This window comes from Octodon degus, unplaced genomic scaffold (assembly GCF_000260255.1).
Source record: "Octodon degus isolate 3935 unplaced genomic scaffold, OctDeg1.0 scaffold00233, whole genome shotgun sequence".
Taxonomy (NCBI): Eukaryota; Metazoa; Chordata; class Mammalia; order Rodentia; family Octodontidae; genus Octodon; species Octodon degus.
This window is the reverse complement of record NW_004524809.1, coordinates 2589888-2609843: the sequence shown is the minus strand read 5'-3', so window position 1 is coordinate 2609843 and position 19956 is coordinate 2589888. Positions and strand designations below refer to the sequence as shown.

Genomic DNA, 19956 nt, shown 5'->3' with positions numbered 1-19956 from the left:
ATACTGCTGAGGTATTGCGCAGGTGTATACCCAAAAATTCAAATATTTATAAAGTATTTATATTGGCTTGAAGATCCTGTAAATCATCATGGGGAAAAGATGTATCAAAATAAATGGAAGTCACTTCAGAAACAAACTTAAGTCCATTTCAGTTAAATAAATTGTTTAAAGCAGTTAAAAAAAAATAAAAAAATAAAAACAGTGATTTCAGGGCTGGGGAGATGGCTCGGTCGTGTAAGTGCTTGCCTAACAAGCGCAAAGACCTAAGATCTGTCCCCAATACCACATACCGTGCTAGTCCCAAAACCCTGGTACCATGCTGGCCATCGATATTAGGCATGATAGTGCATACCTATAACCCCAGAACTGGGGAGGTTGAGGCAGGAAGATCACTATGAGTCCAAACTGTGTAGTGTATCAAATAAATAAAACCTAGGTATTTCATGTACTAAAAATAAAAACAAGCTTAACTAAAATAACAGTCTCCTATAATTTTTGTTTGGTTGATTGATTGGTTGGTTGAGACAGGGTCTAACTGTGTTGCCTACTAACTTGACCTGCTGTAATTTTTATTTAACATCTCAAAATTAATAGCCTGAGGTATCTCTTCTAAAATTCTTTATTTTGATCTGTTGACCTGTTGCTTATAATAGTGCAAGTGATTGGTCCCCATTGTTTATCTTTTTTTTTTTTTTTTTGTATTTTAGGGTAGGGTCTACAGGGTGTACAGGTTTTCACTACTAGATCAGACTCATAGTGATCTGCCTGTTTACAGCCTCCCAAGAGCTGGGATTACAGGCATGCCACCACACCCAGTCTCAATCACCCAGTCTCAGTGCCACCGGGGGCAGGGCCCACAACGCAAGACCAGAGATCAAACCCCCTCAGCCCTTGGGCCTGCTTGCAGGCACTTTAATCCACTGAGCTATTTCCCATTGTTTATCTTAAAATAATTTTTACTCAGTTGCAGGTAAGCAAGAACATTAAAACTACAGTCTCTTGAAGACTTAGCATAGAAGTGCAATAAAATAGAGCTTCAGGTCTGGAGAAAGGCCTGCATTTGCCTGTCAGGAGAAAAATACAGAAAATGTGCTGGTCTCCCAGGATCTTGCAGTAATAGGGCTGGGCAACAGCATGCAGAAGTGATTATCTGCAGTGTCTAGCACTCTCCCTGTCCCTGGTAGGGGTGACTCAGAATGACCAGACACTACATACACCTCAGGTTGCCCCCCTCAGGTTAGACAGATGACTGCCTTCATACACAGACTTGAGTTAAGGAAGAACAGGTCATGCTTCTCAGGAATGACCAGGATTTTGATCTTGATCTTTGAGTTGCAGGGGGTAAAGGGGAGAAGTGCTTGCATTCAGAGGACAGAACCACCCATGGGCCACGTGAGGAACCCGCCAAGAACCACTTCTGGGGTTGAAAGGCACAGCTTAGTGTGGATCATTTGGTTCTGTTTTTTCCTTTTCCTGTTGATAAAGGGGAAATTCCACCAAGGTTATCCCCCATTAGCACTAAGTTTAGAAGAATTCTTAAGTCATTGGAGCATAAAAGTAACAATCTAATGTATTTCGTTTCTAAAAAAAAAAAAAAAGGCATTATTTTTTTTTTAAATCTTAAATTTAGTGAGGTTACTTGATTTTATGAATTTGATCTTTTGATTTGGAAGATAGCTGTACTCTTTATTTAATTGAATTAGTTTATTTTAGCAACTTATAACAAGCACCATAGGAGAAAAATAGTACTTTTTTTTTTTTTGTGACCAGGGAGGATCTCTTTGTAATTAGGCTGGCTTCAAACTCGTGACAATCCTATTACCACTACCTTAACCTCCCAAGTACTGAGATATAGACATGCCCAATCACACCCAGCTACCATTTTCAATATCAGGAAGCAATTTAATGAAATCCTCTTTTAGTCATTGGCCATGTTTCCAACAGAAAGCTCTACGATGTGTGTAGGTTTTTACTGTGTCTTGTTAGGTAAAGATCTGCTGTTCACACAAGTCTCAAAATATGTCTCAGAGTACTTAGGGCAACTTTGTATTGATCTTGCAGAAAAACTTTGCCCTACTAATAACAGAGTTCTTCAGAGAAATATTTGTTAAAACCTACACTGTGCTTTAAAATTTAATGTTAGTAGTTACCTTCTGGGGGCCTTTCAGATTTTTTTTAACAATAAAAAATAGTGAAAAAATTATAAATGATAAAGAATTTCACTAAGCAAAATTATAGGAATTCAACAATGATTGTGTTATTGCATATTGTGATCTTCAGATTACCAAATATAAGCATAAAAAATTGGTCAAAAAATTTTTAAAAATTAAAAAGGAGAGAAAAATAAGCATTAACTGTTAATTTCAAAAGGCCAGCAGAAATCAGCATTATTCAGATTTCAAGCATGTATTAAAGAATATATGTATTATTTGGCCCTGCAAAGGAGGTACTATTAGCTTCATGCCAAGAGACAGAGAGGACTCGGTAGCAGACACCATTAATCTCAGCACTCAAGATGCTGAAGTGTTAGGATTGCAAATTCAGTGGGCTGGCCAAATAGCTCAATGGATTAAAGCACCTGCAGGGTCTGCAGGACCTGCAGGCACAGGGGCCAGGGATTCGATCTGTGGTGGCGCTCCCCTGTAATCCCAGTGCTTGGGAGGCTGTAAAAAGGTGGATCACTATGAGTCTGATTTACAGTGAGACCCTAAACATCCTGTAGACCCTTCCCTAAAATACAGGGGGGAAAAAAGGATTGCAAGTTGAAGATCAATTTAGGAAACTTAGTGATACCCTCTTTGGAAATAAAAGGACTGAGTAGTGGTAGAGTGCTTGCCTAGCATGGGTGAGGTCCCCACACAGTAAAAATAAAAAACACTAAAAAGTTCTTGATAGTCTCATAAAAGCAAAGGTAGGATTGGAAAGATACTATTCATAGCAATATTTGAGGAAATGTAATATGAGCCTAATGATTCACTTAGCAGATGTTCTTTTAACATTTGTGGGACTTGGGAAATGGCTCAGTTGAATAAGTGCTTCCCTGTTAAGCACAAGGGCCTGAATTCAATTCCCGGTTCTAAAAAAAAAAAAAAATTGTGTACTACATACCAGGGGAAGTAGTTAGAAAAGGATGGGGAATCTACCCTTGATGTCACATAACAGTAATGTACAAGGTAGACTGGGGATAAGTGGCTGATGGGATTATATTCTCACTGCAGTATTATCTGTTGTTGGGAAGATTTTAGATTATTGTGAAAACAATTGGCATTTGATATTTATAAAAGTAAAATCAGCAGGACATGGGAGCTGCCTAATATCTTGAGAGAGATGGGAAAAGATCAGGAAAGAGATTGTACCCACAGATACTGGAAAAGGTTGAAAGGACACACTTTGACATGTTCTGCATCAGTCTTGCCAGAGGAAGAGAAGGGTGTCTGCAGAGAGCACCTGGGTGGTTGGCAGTGATGCTAGAAAGCATTCTAGGAAGTCAACCACAAATATTCCAGAACCTCCTAAGTACTGTACAGGTCATTTTAGTTGTTGGAGAAACAAAAGTAGACAAAAGTCCTACTTTCATAGGTCTTACATTCCACCTTTCTATTATAAAGTAAAACAAAGTCCTACATAGACAGATGGGAAGAAGAGCAGGGCGTTCACAGTGGAAGGGAACATTGCAGTTTTAGAAGGTTGCTCACAGGGACCTTGCTACCAAGGTGCCATTGAAGCAAAGACTGAAGCACAGGTGGAGCAAATCAGTGAGTGTGTGAAGGAAGAGCACTCCCATCAGATGGAGTGCTGAGGGATACTTACTGGCCAGAACAGCAAGGCAGCATTGTTGCCAGTGGCCATGAAGATAGCCAAATGTGGTATGATGTGGGTGCCACTCAGGCCGTCTCAGAATGAACTTTTGCTCTGACAGATAGCCACTGAAGGTTAAGATGTAAGGTCTGACTTAATTTAAAAAGGAAAACTTGCTGCTCTGCAGAAAATTTACTATAAAAAATTATAATATTGTAGTAATAGGAGACTGTTGATATAATCCAGGTGAAAGCTGTAGTGGGCTGGGCCAGTGCAACAGCAATGGAAATTTGGTGACAAGAGGTCAATTCTGCACCTCTTTACCAAGTAGCTTCAGACATCTGCTGAGCAATGTAATGTGTGCAGGAAGCATCATGACATATCCTGCAGTCAGATGAATTTCAAACATTGGCCATGCCGCCTCTTAACTTTGTGACCTTAGACACCTTAAATTCTCTGTGCTTGGGTTTTCTTAACTGAAATGGGGGTAAATAAGAATTCCTACCTGATGGTGCTGTTGGAAGTATTAATTGACCATACAAAGCGTTTCAAACAGTGCTTAGTACTTGTTGGAGGTATACCACTCTAGTGGTGTTTTTACTAGATTAGGGTAGATAACACTAAGAGTTTGGATCTGAGTAAGTGGATTGGTGGTGTGGCTGTCTCCTCAGAGGGCAGAGAACAAGAGGAGAAGTTTAGAGAGATCTGGATAGAAATGTGCAGTGGCTGATAGACACCTGAGCACCCATGTTGAGTAGGCAGTGGCATATAGGAGAAAGTTTTTAGAAGCCATCAGCAAGTAGATGACTATAAGAGCAAGATGCGTATTTGGGCCCCAAATGGAACAGGAGTGTGTGCTTTGGCAGGTGTCCTGATGAGGCTCAACAGCCTGTTCACAGAGGGCCAGGATCACAGATCCCACTGAGCTTTTCAGACTTCTCATTGCTTTTTGTTTTATCAAAATTGCTTGAAATAAATAATATTAAGCTATGGCCAAGAAATTTTTTGTCTTAAGGAGACTTGTGTCACAAACTGTTAAGAATTAACTTGTAAAGGAGAATTTATTGGTGGCAGTTCTTACGATCCGGTTGTTATCTATAAATGCATTTTACATGAATCTTTGCATTCTTAGCAATAAAAGCCTCCTCCGTGAGGTTGAGCAGTATGCCTCTGAATCTTTATTATGTGTCAGATGCTTTTTCTTTAGTTATAAAGAAGTGACCTTTCTCTTAAGCCTTTCTCTTAACCCTGTTAGTCATCTATAAAATAACTATATAAGCCAGAGGACCTCTTGGTTCCTTCCCAGCTCTTGAGTCTGTACTTAGGAAATAGCATCCATGCCAAACCACCATAGTCCTCCTGTTTACATTGTCACTGCCAGATTGCTGCTGCCTTGAGAGCATGTGTAGTTTGTATTCTAGTGTGTAGCATCAGGCCTGTACACATGTGACCTTTGATAATGTTTGGTTAAAACAGGATTAAACCATCTTGGCTAAGCTTGTATGGATCCATTAAATCTAAACAGTAGGCCCTGGAGCACACCTGACAGTGCTAGCTAATCCTTAACAATACCTGCTTCATATATGTCAGAGTCAGTCCCAGTACCAGCTCTGTGTCCTAACATTGCTGTGTAGCAGGTGTACTGGGACAGGTAGGCAGGTAGGATCTTAATAGTCGTTAAGTGTTATGTCAACCCAGTCAGTGATTTTTCCTCAGCAGCTTTGGGAGATAGAATCAACTGTGAAGTTTCTTTCCTACAGAAACTCTAGAGTTTGCTCCATTTATAGTAATATATGCTCAGCCTCTGCCTGGAGGAGACTATGGCAAGCAGCTTTGAGAAACATTCATTGCGTATCCTTTGCACAAGGCATTGTGCTCATGTTATGGCATCTAAAGAATCTGCCCTTGAAGAGGGCAGTGGACCAATCATTTCAGTATAATGCAACTGGCACCATGATAGAGATGTGTGCAGGATATGGGGACATCTGTGGGAGATGGAGGCTATCAGGAAGACTTCCTAGAGGAAATTACAGCACACCATATATTGAAGGCTGATGTGGAGAACATTCCCTGAGTGAGGATAGAGACTGCAGGCCATGTCAGGAAAGCCAGATTACAGCTATGCCCTTGCAAATAGAGATTCAAGGAGATTCCCACCATGCCCAGGAAAATGTTGCTGTTTCATTTTGCTATGGTACATGTAGGATCTTCAGCCATAAAACTGATTTAGTGGCCTTCTCCTCACTGGGAAAAAGTACCCAATACCCTCTCTTTTTTTTTTTTTTATTGAGAAATAAATATGAATGAGACAGTTTCACAGCTGATTTTTTTTTCACAGCTGATTAATAGGACAGTTTTGATAATCAATACATTGTACATTGTTATCTTTTTAGTGGCCATCCATAGTACAAGAAGCAGACAGGATATTCTGTCCAAACACTGTTAGTACACCTCTTTCTTCTCAATGAATTAAGCAAAAGTAGCTGTAAATTTATCCCATTTTGTATATATAAATACAAAATGATCTTTCTTTTGTATCCTTTTTTTTTTTTTTTTTTTTGTCTTGTCAGAGGTGAATATTCTGTTGGCATCTAAATACTATAGGTGTTTGAATTCAACTAAACAATCTAACACTGTCTAGCAGTCTATAATATTAGTGGGTTATCCTCAGAGGTTACTGACTTGAGCCTTTTACAGCTCATCGCATTAATATGGATTTACTTTATATACCTCATTTTTATACTTTTCTGCTGGATGGTTAAGACGAAGATATAGCAAGACCTATATAACAAGAAATGTAACTTTTGTATCTGATAAGGTCAGCCAAGTACTCTCAGGATTTATCCTGTAGCCCTGTACTGCCCTTTGTACATCCTTTTGTCAGTGTCAGACATGTGGATGAGTCACGGCCATTGCTTGACCAATTTGCTCTCTGTGAAAGCCTGAGAGAATGTTTTTTCTCTCCATGTGACTCTCCCCAGGCTCACTTTACATCATTGAACACATTTCTCTGTGGTTCCATAATCTTAATCAGAAAATTTGGAGCACAACCAAGTTACATGTTGTTACAGTACAAGTTCTCCTATGTCCTGAGTCTTCACTGACTTGAAAGGCTAGAGCCAAAATGTTGGCTGACCTTGCAACCCTTCCTTTTCTCCAATTTTGAACTGCTAACTTAGGTTGCTAACCCTCCAGAAGAGAAGCTAATTATTGTGTTTTGGCTCACATTCTCAGTCTGGCTGACCCATCTCAAGGCACAGAGGCATAGTGGAAGGGTCTGAAGGAAGAAGGCAGCTCACATGAGGGTGGCCAGGAAGCAGTGAGAGCAGCAGGAAGTGGACAGGTGGTGCACCCTTCCAGATCAAGTCCAGGGGACCAGCAACCATCTCTTCTGGCCAGACTACCTCCTCACAGCAAGTCAGCTATGTCACCCCCAGGACTAAGTCAACTGCTACAAGCCCTGCCTATGGGTGTATAAGGTTTTGGGAGTCACCTGGTTACAAACCATCACAAAAACTCATGGAGACGCCAGCCTAAATTCACATCTCAAGACAGGAGCATGTCTTCTCCCCTTGTCACTGTCCCCATGTCACTAGGAGATAACCATAAACTCTTTTCCATGGAAAATGAAGCATGTTGGGGGTAGAAAGAAAAGGCCCTGTAATAAATGGCTCTGATCAGAATTTTTGTCATGAATCCGACAGTATTTCTATATTAACTATTTTTAAATTTAAAAAAATTAAATGTTAAAACTGCTTTATCTTTTTGTTTTCTAAGCAAACTTTATCCAGCACACTGATAAAACAGATGTAAGCAGGGTTCAAGAGCCTGAAGCTTGGCTTCCTTCTTCCATCTAGGGTAGTTCAAAGGTATCTCAGCGCAGCTGAGGCTGCTCTGCACACCAGAGCTCCCATACAAACCTAGAAAGTGATTCCTGAAACCTGTAAAACCTCTAGCCCATACAAGATTATTCAAGTCAAGGAAACATTCCTTTCTTTTCCTTTTCTTTTCATGTATGTGCATGTTCATTCTTTTTTTTTTTTTTAAGTGATAATTTTAAAAATCTTTTTGAACTCTAAGCAGAATTTTGACTTTAGCTCCAAAATGGCGAGGTGGAATGCTTAGAGAAAAGCATGCTGACTGTGCATTAATGGAGCTGAGCCCATTTTCATTTTCTTCTAATCCCCTTTCCTTCAGATCCCTCCCTATTTGTAGTGCCCACACAGTGCTGCCATGTAATGTGTTGTTGAACCAGCCACAGCACATCCACATTTACTGTTTGTTTGTTTGTTTGTTTGTTTGTTTGTTTGTTTTGTGATACCGGGGATTGAGCTCAGGACCTTGCACTAGCCAGGCAAGAGCTTATTCTACTGAGCTATCTCCCCAGCCCAACATTTACTATTGATTAGATGGTGATTGCTGTGGGGTCCTCAGGGCCAACGCAGTAATAAATCTAGGAATTACAGTTTGTGAATTTGATCATGGGGGCAGCCTACCAAAATCAAATATGTGTCCTGTCTTCCATGGAGCACTGGAACTAACCCACATACTCCAGTGTTACTCCAAGCATGATCCCTCCATCTCTGAGGTGAAAGTTTTGGCAGGTGCCCTAGCGTCAATTCACTGAGACAAATGTACATCCTTCCTTAAACTCACTTGGAAAAGAACAGCTCTCAGAATTTGGGGGAAAAAAACCTCAGGCATCTATTTATTTTCAGATTATGAAGGCTTCCCCACCTTCCACTTTCTTCTCTGTTTGCCTTCTTCATTTCCTCAAAAGTGAAAGGCATTGCTTAGTTTTGCATTTTAGGTAGTGAACCTACCTGCCTGGCTAGGTTAAGTGATGAAAGATGGTTAATTCTGAGTACTTATTTCTCTGCATACCCAGTACTGAAGATGAGGATAAAACCCAGGGCCTTTGCACTGAGCCACATCCACACCTTTTTTTTTTTTTGGGGGGGGGGGTTGGGGACAAATCCTCAGTAAATTGCTAAGTTGCACAAACCAGCCTGGAACTTCAGCCTCCCACAGTAGTACAGGCATGTGCCACGAAGCCCAGTTTGAGTACTATGGTTGAAAGACAAAATTGCAACAGTTTAGTCAAATAAGCTTAACTGGCTTTCTCACTCTAGGTTTAGATATCACTTTTTTTCATAAAACAGCTGTTCGAGTGAGTCAAGCAGAGGAGGTTGGTTTTAATGACAGAAAGGCTAAAGCTTAGTGTGGTGGCATCCTGGGAGGCTGAGGCAAGAGGATCACAAATTATGAGCCAGGGATATAGCTCAATGGCATAGCGCCTGCCTGGCAAGTGCAAAGTCCTGAGTTCAATTCCCAGTACCAAAAGGAAAGTTTGAGCCTAGCCTGGCCAAATTAGTGATTTAGTAAGACCCTATTTCAAAATAAAACATAAAAAATAGTTCCTGGCTTGTGAATCAGTGAACCTAGATTCAATCACCAGTACTGAAAAGAAAAACAGGCTGAAAAAAAGCAGAAATAAAAAGAATACGGGTCATTTCAGAGTGGTTTTCCTTGTAAGACAGGACAGGAAAAGAGAAAAGTAGAAACCCATCTAATTGTGTGACATTAGGTTGCTTAAGGTTAGTTTTGTTGAGTAAGTGTTAAAGCTGAGGGACTTGGTGATCATGCCAGTTGAAACTGGCCTGTGAGGAGATTTGGCTGTGTCTTCTAATCCTGATGGAAGGTCAGATGATACAGGTTTATAATTTTTTTTTTTTTTTTTTTTTTTTTTTTTTTTTTTGTGGTGGAACAGGGGATTGAACTCAGACCCTTGTGCTTGCCAGGGAAGCGCTTATTCCACTGAGCCATCTCCCTGGCCCCAATGCAGGTTTAATGATATGGGCTTTATTTTTTGTTTGTTTGGAGTCAGGGTCTCATTCTGTAATTCAGGCTGGCGTTGAACTCAGCAATTCTCCTACCTTAGCTTTCCCAGTGCTGAGATTACAGGTGTGCACTACCCTACCCAGCAGTGATGTTAACTTTAGCATGAGAGACCATTTTGACTTTTTTAGCCTGATCTGTTGGGGCTCCCTGTGTGAGTTTTGTCCAAAACAGTGACCTCCTGTAATTTCTATTTAATATCATGTTTGTTGGGTATAATCTGATTTAGCTTTTTTTTTTTTTTTTTTTGAGGGGGGGAGGTGGTATTCTTTTAGAGTGCCAGAGATCAAACCTGAAGCCTCTCACATGGTAGGAAAACACTCTACAACTGAACTACATACCCTCAACCTCTGATTAAACACATTTAGAATCTTTTCAAAAATAAATCTCGGGGCTGGCGAGATGGCTCAGTGGTCTAAAGCACCTACTTGGAACAAGCTTGGCAAAGCACAGGGACCACGGTTTGTCCCCCAGCACCACTTGCCAGCAAGCCCCGCCCCCTGGTGGGCTGAGCTGGCCACAACACACACACACACACACACACACACACACACACACACACTAAATAAATGTTTAAAAAAAATAAAATAAAATCTCTTAGGAAGATAATAACTCTATTGTATAGGAAAAGCAATACAGGCTCAGCCTGAGCAAGCAGGTGACCTGGTGAGCTCTGTGGAGTTGGTCTAAGCCCAGAGTCTTGAGCCTTGTGGGTAATAATCCTCTGTGCTGGTGCTGGTGGACCCTGCCAGGAAGTAGGCTGATCTGTCACACACAGCTGTGCCAGGCCCTGGATGGCTTCCCTCAGCCCCTGCAGGATCAATGTTTTCAAACACTGGTTTGATCCCCATCAATTAAGTTATGAGTTAATAGATTATTTAAGTCTGCCAAATGAGTTCTTAACAGTAAGAGACAAGGGGCCAGGGATATAGCTCAGGGGCACAGCACCTGCCTGGCAAGTGCAAGGTCCTGAGTTTGGTTGTAGGTACCAAAACAGAACAACAAAAAAACAGTAAGAGTCAAAAGTGCAAACAAAACACTATAAACTGCTCATTATAGTGATAGAACAGAACTGGTTGGCCACATGGTTGCTGTTACTTCTCAAAGAAAACAGGAAGATCAAAAAAGACAGACCATAAGAACATGGTAAGGAAAGAGCATCAGCAGATGCCTTTGGCCTGCCTTGTGAGGACAGGCTTGTTGGAGAGATGGAGGTTAGCTGGCCACATCTCAAGGAATGAATGAGGCCCACTGTCTAGAAAGAAAAGTGAACTTCTGTGAAAGTGACAGCAAACTTTTTAAGCTTTCAGTATTGACATCTATAAGTTCGCTACCACAGTCCTATAGTATTGAAGGCCAGTGTTCCCTTAGTTCAGCTCCATAGTTTTCCTTGTTTGTGTATGAAATGTGAATGGTCTTAGGAGGAAATCTGTTTTAGAATCTTAATATTTGAATTTTTTTTAATATTTGAATTTTTGAAAGAACTACGCAGATGGTACAAAAACAGTACCAGTGCTAACAGCCTCATCTATGTTGCGGACTGCTTTAAACTTTTATGCTCCTGAATACAGTCCACTCTCACAGCAGCCTCCTGAGTAAAGTGTTATCTCTATCTTACAGTTGGTAAGGTTGTGCACCATGACCGCTTTTCAGCTGAAAACTAACAGGTTTCAGGACAAACCATACAGCTCAGAGCATAGACTGCCTGTAAGCACTGTTCACAGCTTGAAAAAGCCATTCACCTCTGCTGCTCCACAGTTTCTCCACTGCTCTCTGCTCACCCCATTTCTAAGTGTCTCCCTCCTAAGACCAGTGCCTGCTTTCAAAATCTGGAGGAGTTTCCATATCACCCTATGATTCCTGCTTTCAGTGTCAGATTAACTGCCTTTTCACTGCAGGTGTATGGATTGGTTTTCTGTGGAGGCCAAGGCCTTGGATTCTGTCCACTGTCCTCTGGAAGCCACATGGATCACCCTGAGTGGGAACCCTGCCTGGGTGGGCACACATGGAAACAATCTGACTTTCTTCATAGTTACTGTGTATAGAAATAAAAATCACATCTAAAATGTGATCATTTGTAAAAATAATACTCAATTGAAAGTTTGTTTTATTTTAGAAGTATAACCAAATTTGATCCTAGTCTCTAAACCATCTTTTCACTAGTATGGTCCATTTTGATCTTCTCAGGTTAATAACTGGATTTGATTTCTGTCCACATTTCTTTACTTAACTGATTACATGTAAATCAGCATTTATGGCAGTCTGAGAATCTAAGAGAGATAACTAGAGCATGCTGGAGTTGGAACCCAGGCTCTCACCTGTGCTAATAAATGTTTGACCACAGAGCCAACATTGCTGTTTTCATCCATACCATGAAAATATGTTAATCTAGAAATGAACTAAAATGTTTTCTGGCTCAGATATCAGCATAACTCCTACTGAGTTGGTAAACTGAGGCTACACAGTCAAGGCGGAAAAAGAAAACATGGACCTCCAGCCTAGCACTTTAATTTTTAGGTTGGCATTTTATGACTGTTTCAGATTTGACATATTATTACTATAAAAATGCATAATAATGCTACCATTATCTCTGCTGGGACATATTATGGGTAGGAAACAAGAAAAACGCTGTGGTTTTTCTCCAGAATGGTAAAATTATAGTTTGATACTGTAATGGGAATTTTTTTTACCCTTTGATGATTATCTTATTATTGATTTCTATTCCTGCTCAACACACAGAATTCTTTAGGGCCCTTCCTTTGAGCCCTCTTTTCACTCACCATAAGCCACACCCAGAGCACCTCTATAAGGATTTCCTTTTTTTTTTTTTTTTTTTTGTATTTTAGGGAAGGGCTTACAGGGTATTCAGGATCTCACTAGTAGATTGGACTCATAGTGATCTGCCTGTTTACAGCCTCCCAAGATCTGGGATTACAGGCACGTAATACCACATCCAGTCTCAATTGCCTGCTCAGTGTGCCCCGGGGGCAAGGCCAGCAGCCCAGGGATCAAACCTCTGGCCCCTGCACCTGCTTGCAGGTGCTTTAATCCACTGAGCTATTTGGCCAGCCCTTCCATAAGGATTTCTTTCCCTCCACTGTAGCATTGGTAACATTCATTGACCAATGACTAAAATCACCCTTTTGTCAAGTTCAGCACCATGTTCTCATTCTCCTAATACCAGTAATTAGAATAGAGAGCATTCCCACTGCTCACAATGTGATTTAGGTGCAGAGATATGTGATAAAAAGTTGATGTTTGTATCTAGGCATTATCATACCTGTGCTCACCAACACTCTGAGGTGACTAATCAGGTAACTGATCTGTAAATCAACAGTTGTCTGAACACTGAAATGATTTTCATGCAGTTATGCTGAAAAGCAGATGTAGCTTTGTCTTGCATAGATTTGCTTCTGAACAAAAGTATGCATGAAGAATGTGAATCAATTCATGTTTTAAACCCAAATAGAGAGCTTTGTAATTTAAATACTGTGAAGAACACCCCTGGCTGACTATATTGCACAATCTTTCTCATGTACTGTGTGTAATGCTTAGGATGTATTTATATAAAGACAGGATCCACATGTGGACAGGGCCTGCTCAGAACAGGAGGGGGCCTGTGTGTCAGCTGGGAGTTGAGAGTAACCAAGTATTCAGTGCATGCGTTGAGTCAGGAGACAAGTCCTCTTGGGCTCCTTGTAACATCCCCTCTTGCTTTTGTGCTAGATCGAGCGATTGGAAGTAAGCAGCCTCGCCCAAGCTTCTAGTGCGGTAGCCTCCAGCACAGATGGCAGCATCCACACTGAGCCTACAGATGGCATCCCTGACCCTCAGCGCACGAAGGCAGCCATCGCCCACCTACAGCAGAAGATCCTAAAACTCACAGAGCAGATTAAGATTGCACAGACAGCCCGGGATGACAACGTTGCCGAGTATCTGAAGCTCGCCAACAGCGCCGACAAGCAACAGGCCCCACGTATCAAACAGGTCTTCGAGAAGAAGAACCAGAAGTCTGCCCAGACCATCCTCCAACTGCAGAAGAAACTTGAGCACTACCACCGGAAACTCCGAGAAGTGGAGCAGAATGGGATCCCCCGGCAGCCAAAGGATGTCTTCAGGGACATGCACCAGGGCCTGAAGGACGTGGGAGCCAAGGTGACCGGCTTCAGCGAAGGCGTGGTGGACAGTGTCAAAGGTGGCTTCTCCAGCTTCTCCCAGGCAACCCACTCAGCAGCAGGGGCTGTGGTCTCTAAGCCCAGGGAGATTGCCTCACTGATTAGGAATAAATTTGGCAGTGCAGACAACATCCCTAACCTGAAGGACTCTCTAGAGGAAGGCCAAGTGGAGGATGGCACAAAAGTTTTGGGGGTGATTTCAAACTTTCAGTCCAGCCCAAAGTATGGTAGTGAAGAAGACTGCTCTAGTGCCACATCAGGCTCAGTGGGGGCCAATAGCACCACAGGGGGCATAGCTGTGGGGGCGTCCAGCTCCAAGACCAACACCCTTGACATGCAGAGCTCAGGGTTTGATGCACTGCTCCACGAGATCCAGGAGATCCGAGAGACCCAGGCCAGACTGGAGGAGTCCTTTGAGACCCTCAAGGAGCACTACCAGAGAGACTACTCCTTAATAATGCAGACCCTTCAGGAGGAACGCTACAGGTGAGTGCCCTGGGATGAACCCCTAAATACCTTCTTGGGGTTCCTCCTTTTTGAACACAGGGAGGTGGCTTTAGAAGGTCTTCATCTTTCTCTAGAGAGTGCAGAGCACTTCTGTTACATCATATGACATCCATGTTCGTAGACAACAAAGTAGAGGCAGAGCAACCAAATGACTCCAGGACCCTTACACCGATGAAGTATCTCCTAGCTATCCTATCACTATTCCACTTCAGGACTGTAAAGTGAAGCCAAGACTTTCTAAGGTATCTCTCTAGTACTTACCACAGAGCCACACAGTCATTGCAGCCTAAAACTGTGCTGCATGCAATACAGAAGATATTTATCAGGAATGTGTAGAGGCCAGGAATAGTGGCAGATACCCGTAATCCCAGCTGCTTGGGCAGCAGAGGAAGGAGGATGGAGAGTTTAAGCCCAGTCTGAGCAACATAGAAAGATCCCATCTCCTCCCTCCAAAAAAATAAAATTCCATAGATAGCAAAGATACAGCCAGCCAAAATGTAATGAACCTTGTGGCTATTTGGCCTTATACCTATCAGGGCAATTGGTACAGAGAGATCAGATTGCAAATAAATTCAGATAAGAATGCCTGTTACCTTTATTGTACATTGGCAAATGTTTGAATGGGAAAGAGACTGGAGCGTAAATGGCTCTGCAGAACTGGAGAACTCTCAGAGGGCTGAATGCTTTGAGTTACCATCTGTGCCAAAGTAGGAGCCAGCCTTTTGGGCTTTTTCTTTCCTGCACTGTGAGTCAAACCCAGGCTTTTTCCTGATGGCCACATGCTCTGTGCTGAACCACATCCCTACCTGGCGGCCTTGTCTGTGTTTCATGTCACACACACAGCACCATTCCAGGCTGCTCTCCAGATATGCTCCTTTATGTGCAGGCAGAAGTGATGTCACATTTAACCTCATGACACAGACAGGCAGCAGACTCTGGGGAACCAAAGACCTGCAGACTGGGCTTGTAGGGTCTGGAGGCTCAGAGTCTGGCTCTGTCTGGGTTGTGAACCAAAGTGGATGCTCATACTTCTGCTGTACCATCGCTTGCCAACACTCTCTGAGGGTCTCTTTCACCTCTTAAGCTATTTTGTTTAGTTTTGTCTTGCAGTTCTGGGACTGAACTCAGACAAGCCCTCTACCACTAAGTCACACCTTTTTATTTATGTTTTGAGACAGGCAGGGTCCCATTAAATTGTCCAGGCTGGTCATGAACTTGTGATCCTCTTGTCTCATCCTGCCCAATAGTAGGGATTATAGGCATGTATCACATCACCCTGTGCAAAACATGTTTTTAGAAGTCTGCTTTTATGACATACCCTCAGGGCCTAAAATAAGTTTGTGTGTATCAGCCATCTTTGAAAAGAGTTGAAACAATGCCAGTACTCAAGTGGCAAAAATGCTGGTCAGTGTTCAGTCCCGTCCCTTCCATGCCCAAGTATGAGTCTAAGGAAGGGGAAAGAGAAGTGGGTGTAAGACAGATAAAGCTGCACATATAAGAGTGAGGTTGCTCTGCATAAACATTTTCTTTTGGTGTTTTAATTACAGTAACCCACTGAGAAGGCAGTGAGGAAAGCAGCAAGTGGATATGTGCCTTTGTACAAGATTGAGAGACCCAGGCTCTTTTCTCTCTTCTCAGAGCTATAAAGGGACCATACACAGGTCACTACTGGTTGTGTGATAACCCCGCATGGTGGCACCTGCAGTTCCCCTGCAAGACTGTACATGCGTTTGCCTGTCCTCATGGTTGTCCACTTCACCGAGGGGACACAGGCCTGGGGTAGTCTCTCAGCAGGAAGTTGTATGTGAAGCTCCACACATGGCTCTCCTCCATCCATTGTCCTTTTACACCAGGACCAGGGAAGTGGTTGAATGCTGATTTACTCCTGAGACTCACTAATTGCATTGGCAGTGGGATAGGGCCTTCCTAGGGCCAAGTATGTGCTTACTAAAAGTTGAATCACTGTATTTAACATATTTCTAAAATTTTGCGAATGTGCACACTGTGGAAAGGTTTTCATATGGTCTCCCAGAGTAGGCAGTGGATGAAACCCCCTTGAGTACATCCTCACCCCATCTCTGCTGTTTCTGCAGAATACTTTCTCCAAATCCCTGTCTGTCCAGATGGTTCTGCTGCTATGGTGCAGGCCAGCCATGGCCCAGGAGCATCTGCTGGCTTGGGTGCAGGACATGTCCTGAGATGTGGGACATCAGCTCTCTGCACCCACACTGTGCCATGGCTACCACTGAGTTTCCTCAGCACCTGGCCGGCTTAAGAGCTGGGTCCAGACCAACCTCAGCCCTTACCCAGGAACTGGGTATTCATTCTTTGAACTGCGTGGGGCCCTGGACTAGAGGGAGTCATGTCTGAGAGAGCTAGGAGATAGAAACTGTTTAGTGGGCAGGTGAGATGGCTCAGTGGTCTAAAGCACCTACTTAGAACAAGCTTAGCAAAGCACAGGGACCAAGGTTCGATCCCCCAGCACCACATGCCAGCCAGCCCCGCCCCCTGGTGGGCTGAGCTGGCCACACACACACACACACACACACACACACACACAAATTTTTTAAAAAGAAACTATTTAGTGATGGATCCATGCTAACCTTGGAAGGCTCTGTCTTATACAGGTGCTGTACAGATTGTACTGGCAGCTGGCTCCAGAGTGCTTCTGAGCAGGAAGGGACCCAGGGGTATCTATTCTTATCTAATTTATAGGTGACCACACTGAAGCCCAGAAAGGTGAAGTGCTTTGCCAGGTCACAGAGGCAAAGCATTTTTAGTGGACAGGTCTAACACATGGGATAAGAGAGCTACCTCTGAGCATTGTGACATGCAATGATTACAATGATGCCAGATACCACCTGCCTGGCCTAAATGGACCACCTAGCTGTGGCCTGTTCACCATATGTATGGACCACTCATGGTGAAGACCTCTGACTCACTGTGCTCTTAGGGCTCATTTCACATATAATTTGCTGATAAAAATTGTGGACCAGTCCTGTTCTCAGTGAGTGTAGTTAAAATAGGGTTCCAGAGGGAAATGCTCCCTGTGCCTTGGTGCCCTGGAAGTGTGAATTTGGGGAAGACACCCAAGGAAGACCTAGTGGTTTCTGTCCTGCTTCTGCAGGGAGGCTGCAGCTGCTGCCAGTGTGTGGCAGTGCTAGGGTGGGTCAGAGGAACTTCTGTACTTTGTGAATCAGCACCTAAGTGTGTGTATTGCAAAGCCCAGGAATCCTGCAGCCCACACCAAGCCCTAAGAGCACAGTGAGTCAGAGGTCTTCACCATGAGTGGTCCATACATATGGTGAACAGGCCACAGCTAGGTGGTCCATTTAGGCCAGGCAGGTGGTATCTGGCATCATTGTACATCATTGCATGTCACAATGTTCAGAGGTAGCTCTCTTATCCCAGGTGTTAGACCTGTCCACTAAAAATGGACTAGGTATGTCAAAACCAGCCAGGAGGAGCTCTTAGGAAGGGTAAGACTCTATTAAAAGATGTATCCATGAACTCTTTCCAGCTCAGTCAACAAATAAGAGAGAGGAAGAAAATCAATTTATTAGTAACTCCCTTTAACTCATTGGACTTGAACAAGCCTAAATTGGCTTTTCATTCCAGCACTACTTGACCTGTGTGGCCTCCAGTAGATCAGGGAACTCCTGTGAGCCTCAGATTCTCCCTCTGTGTAAACAAAGTAGTGATATTTATTTCAGGAGTGTGGCTGTCAGTAAATGAGATCACTTTGGATTTGGTCTCCAGTGTCACATAGCACTGCACCAAGTAGGGTACCTGGTTTAGAGGAGAAGCTCAGGATGGGGTTCAGCACAGTGGGAATGTACATGCTTACCATATATGGGGCCCTGGATTGTGCCCTCTCTCTCCACACCTTCTGGGCTATGCAGAGGCCAGGAGTGTGCTGGATGCTGGTGAATGACTCTCCCTGGTATTCAACTTGCCCAGAGTCTCTTGTAGGTTTTATTCTTTGTATTCCTTGGTTTTCTGTTGCTTCTTGTCTTCAGGGTCCTGCACTGACTACCCTTGGAGTCCTGTGAGCACTGATCCTGTGCTTTTTCTCTTTTCAGTGAAAGGCATGTTCAGTGTTGCCTTTTTTCAGGCTTCAACACAAACATGGTAACAAAAAGCCAAGGGAAAACCTGCTTTCCCCAGTTCAGCCAGGAGTCAACACCAGGTCCCACAACATGTTCTGTCCTCCCTCTCTCACATCCTAGAGGAGCCCCTGCAGGCTGCACCTGTGGTTGGGAAATAATACAATCATCTCCCATAGCTGCCTGTGTCAGCTCTAGGACCTGGTTCTTCTGCTGTACTCAAGACCTGTCTTGCAGGTTTCTCAAGCCGTCTTGCGTTAGTGACCTGCTACCAACCTATTGCCTGGCAAGGGAAGCACTGTGGAGCCATGCCTACATGGTAATGCTGCAGGTGGGCACATTCCTGGGGTGTTCCCTTATCCAACTGCTCATGCAGCAGAAATTCAACCAGGAGGCCTTGGCTTATCTTCAGTCAGGGAAGTGACTAATCACTTTTCCAGGATCAGCATGCATTAGAAACAGAGCCTGAAAATGTGTACTGCTTTTAGCTTTGTATTCCCAGGGGAACTGCATGCATGTGATTACAGTGTGGCAACCAAAATTTTACATGCTACAAGAGCTTAGCCTCGTCCCTACCCTCCAGATCCAGAGAAATCTAGTTGGCATCTGTAAGGAGATTGAAACTCCTTAAAGAGGCATTCTTGGGCTTTAAGAATTCCATGTTGCTGGGCATGGTAGCACACACCTGTAATCTCAGCACTTGGGAGACTGAAGCAGGAAGATCACTGCAAGTTCAAAGCAAGTCTGGGCTAGTTGTGAGCTCAAGACCACCTTGAACTACATAGTGAGACCCTGTCTCAAAAAAACACCTTACATCACATGCCGCGCCAGCCCTGTTCCTGTGTGCAGTGAACCGGTCACCAAGTCCAGGCATGGTGGCTCATGCCTGTAATCCCAGCACTGGGGAGGCTGAAAACAGGAGAATGACTATGAGTCTGAACTGCATAGAGAGACTCTGTGCCAAATACACAAAAAAAGAAAAAGGGAAAAAACACCTTACATGTGAAGCAGGCATGGTAGCTCACACCTAAAATCCTCACACCCTGAGAAGTTTAAGAAGGAAGACCACACGGTCAAGTTCAGCCAGGGCAAATTAGTGACTTGGTGAGATCTTGTCTCAAAATAAAAAGGGCTCAGGAAGAAGGCCCTGAGTTTAGGCCCCAGTGCCTTATAAATACATATGTACTCACATATGAAAGGATGTACACAAATTACCTTCCCTCCTTCCCCCTAGCCTCTGGCTTGATGTTAATATTTAATAGAGTACCTGGTTTCTCCATTTCAGAATCTAGACAGGAAGTAAACACTGGCAAGTGAAGTAAGCAAAAGAAAGCCCAATATTAGTAATGCGGTAGTAGGGATCAGTAGGAGCTAGACCGTAGTATTCTCTTCCCTTTTTGTTCAGATTTTGTTTTATTAATAGTGCAGGAAAAAATGAGATAACAGTGAAACCTAAAACCAAGTGGTTCACA

General features: G+C 43.1%; 1 protein-coding gene across 9 annotated transcripts in view; it reads left to right on the top strand.

The window, feature by feature from the left end:
* The window catches only part of Tmcc1 (transmembrane and coiled-coil domain family 1), a 248757-nt gene that overhangs the window by 213048 nt on the left and 15753 nt on the right, over positions 1 to 19956 (top strand). For all 9 annotated transcript variants that reach the window (XM_023705965.1, XM_023705964.1, XM_023705967.1 and 6 more), the window contains one exon: positions 13423 to 14357. In XM_023705965.1, the coding sequence (XP_023561733.1) occupies positions 13423 to 14357 (935 nt within the window). The remainder of the gene's footprint in view (positions 1 to 13422; positions 14358 to 19956) is intronic.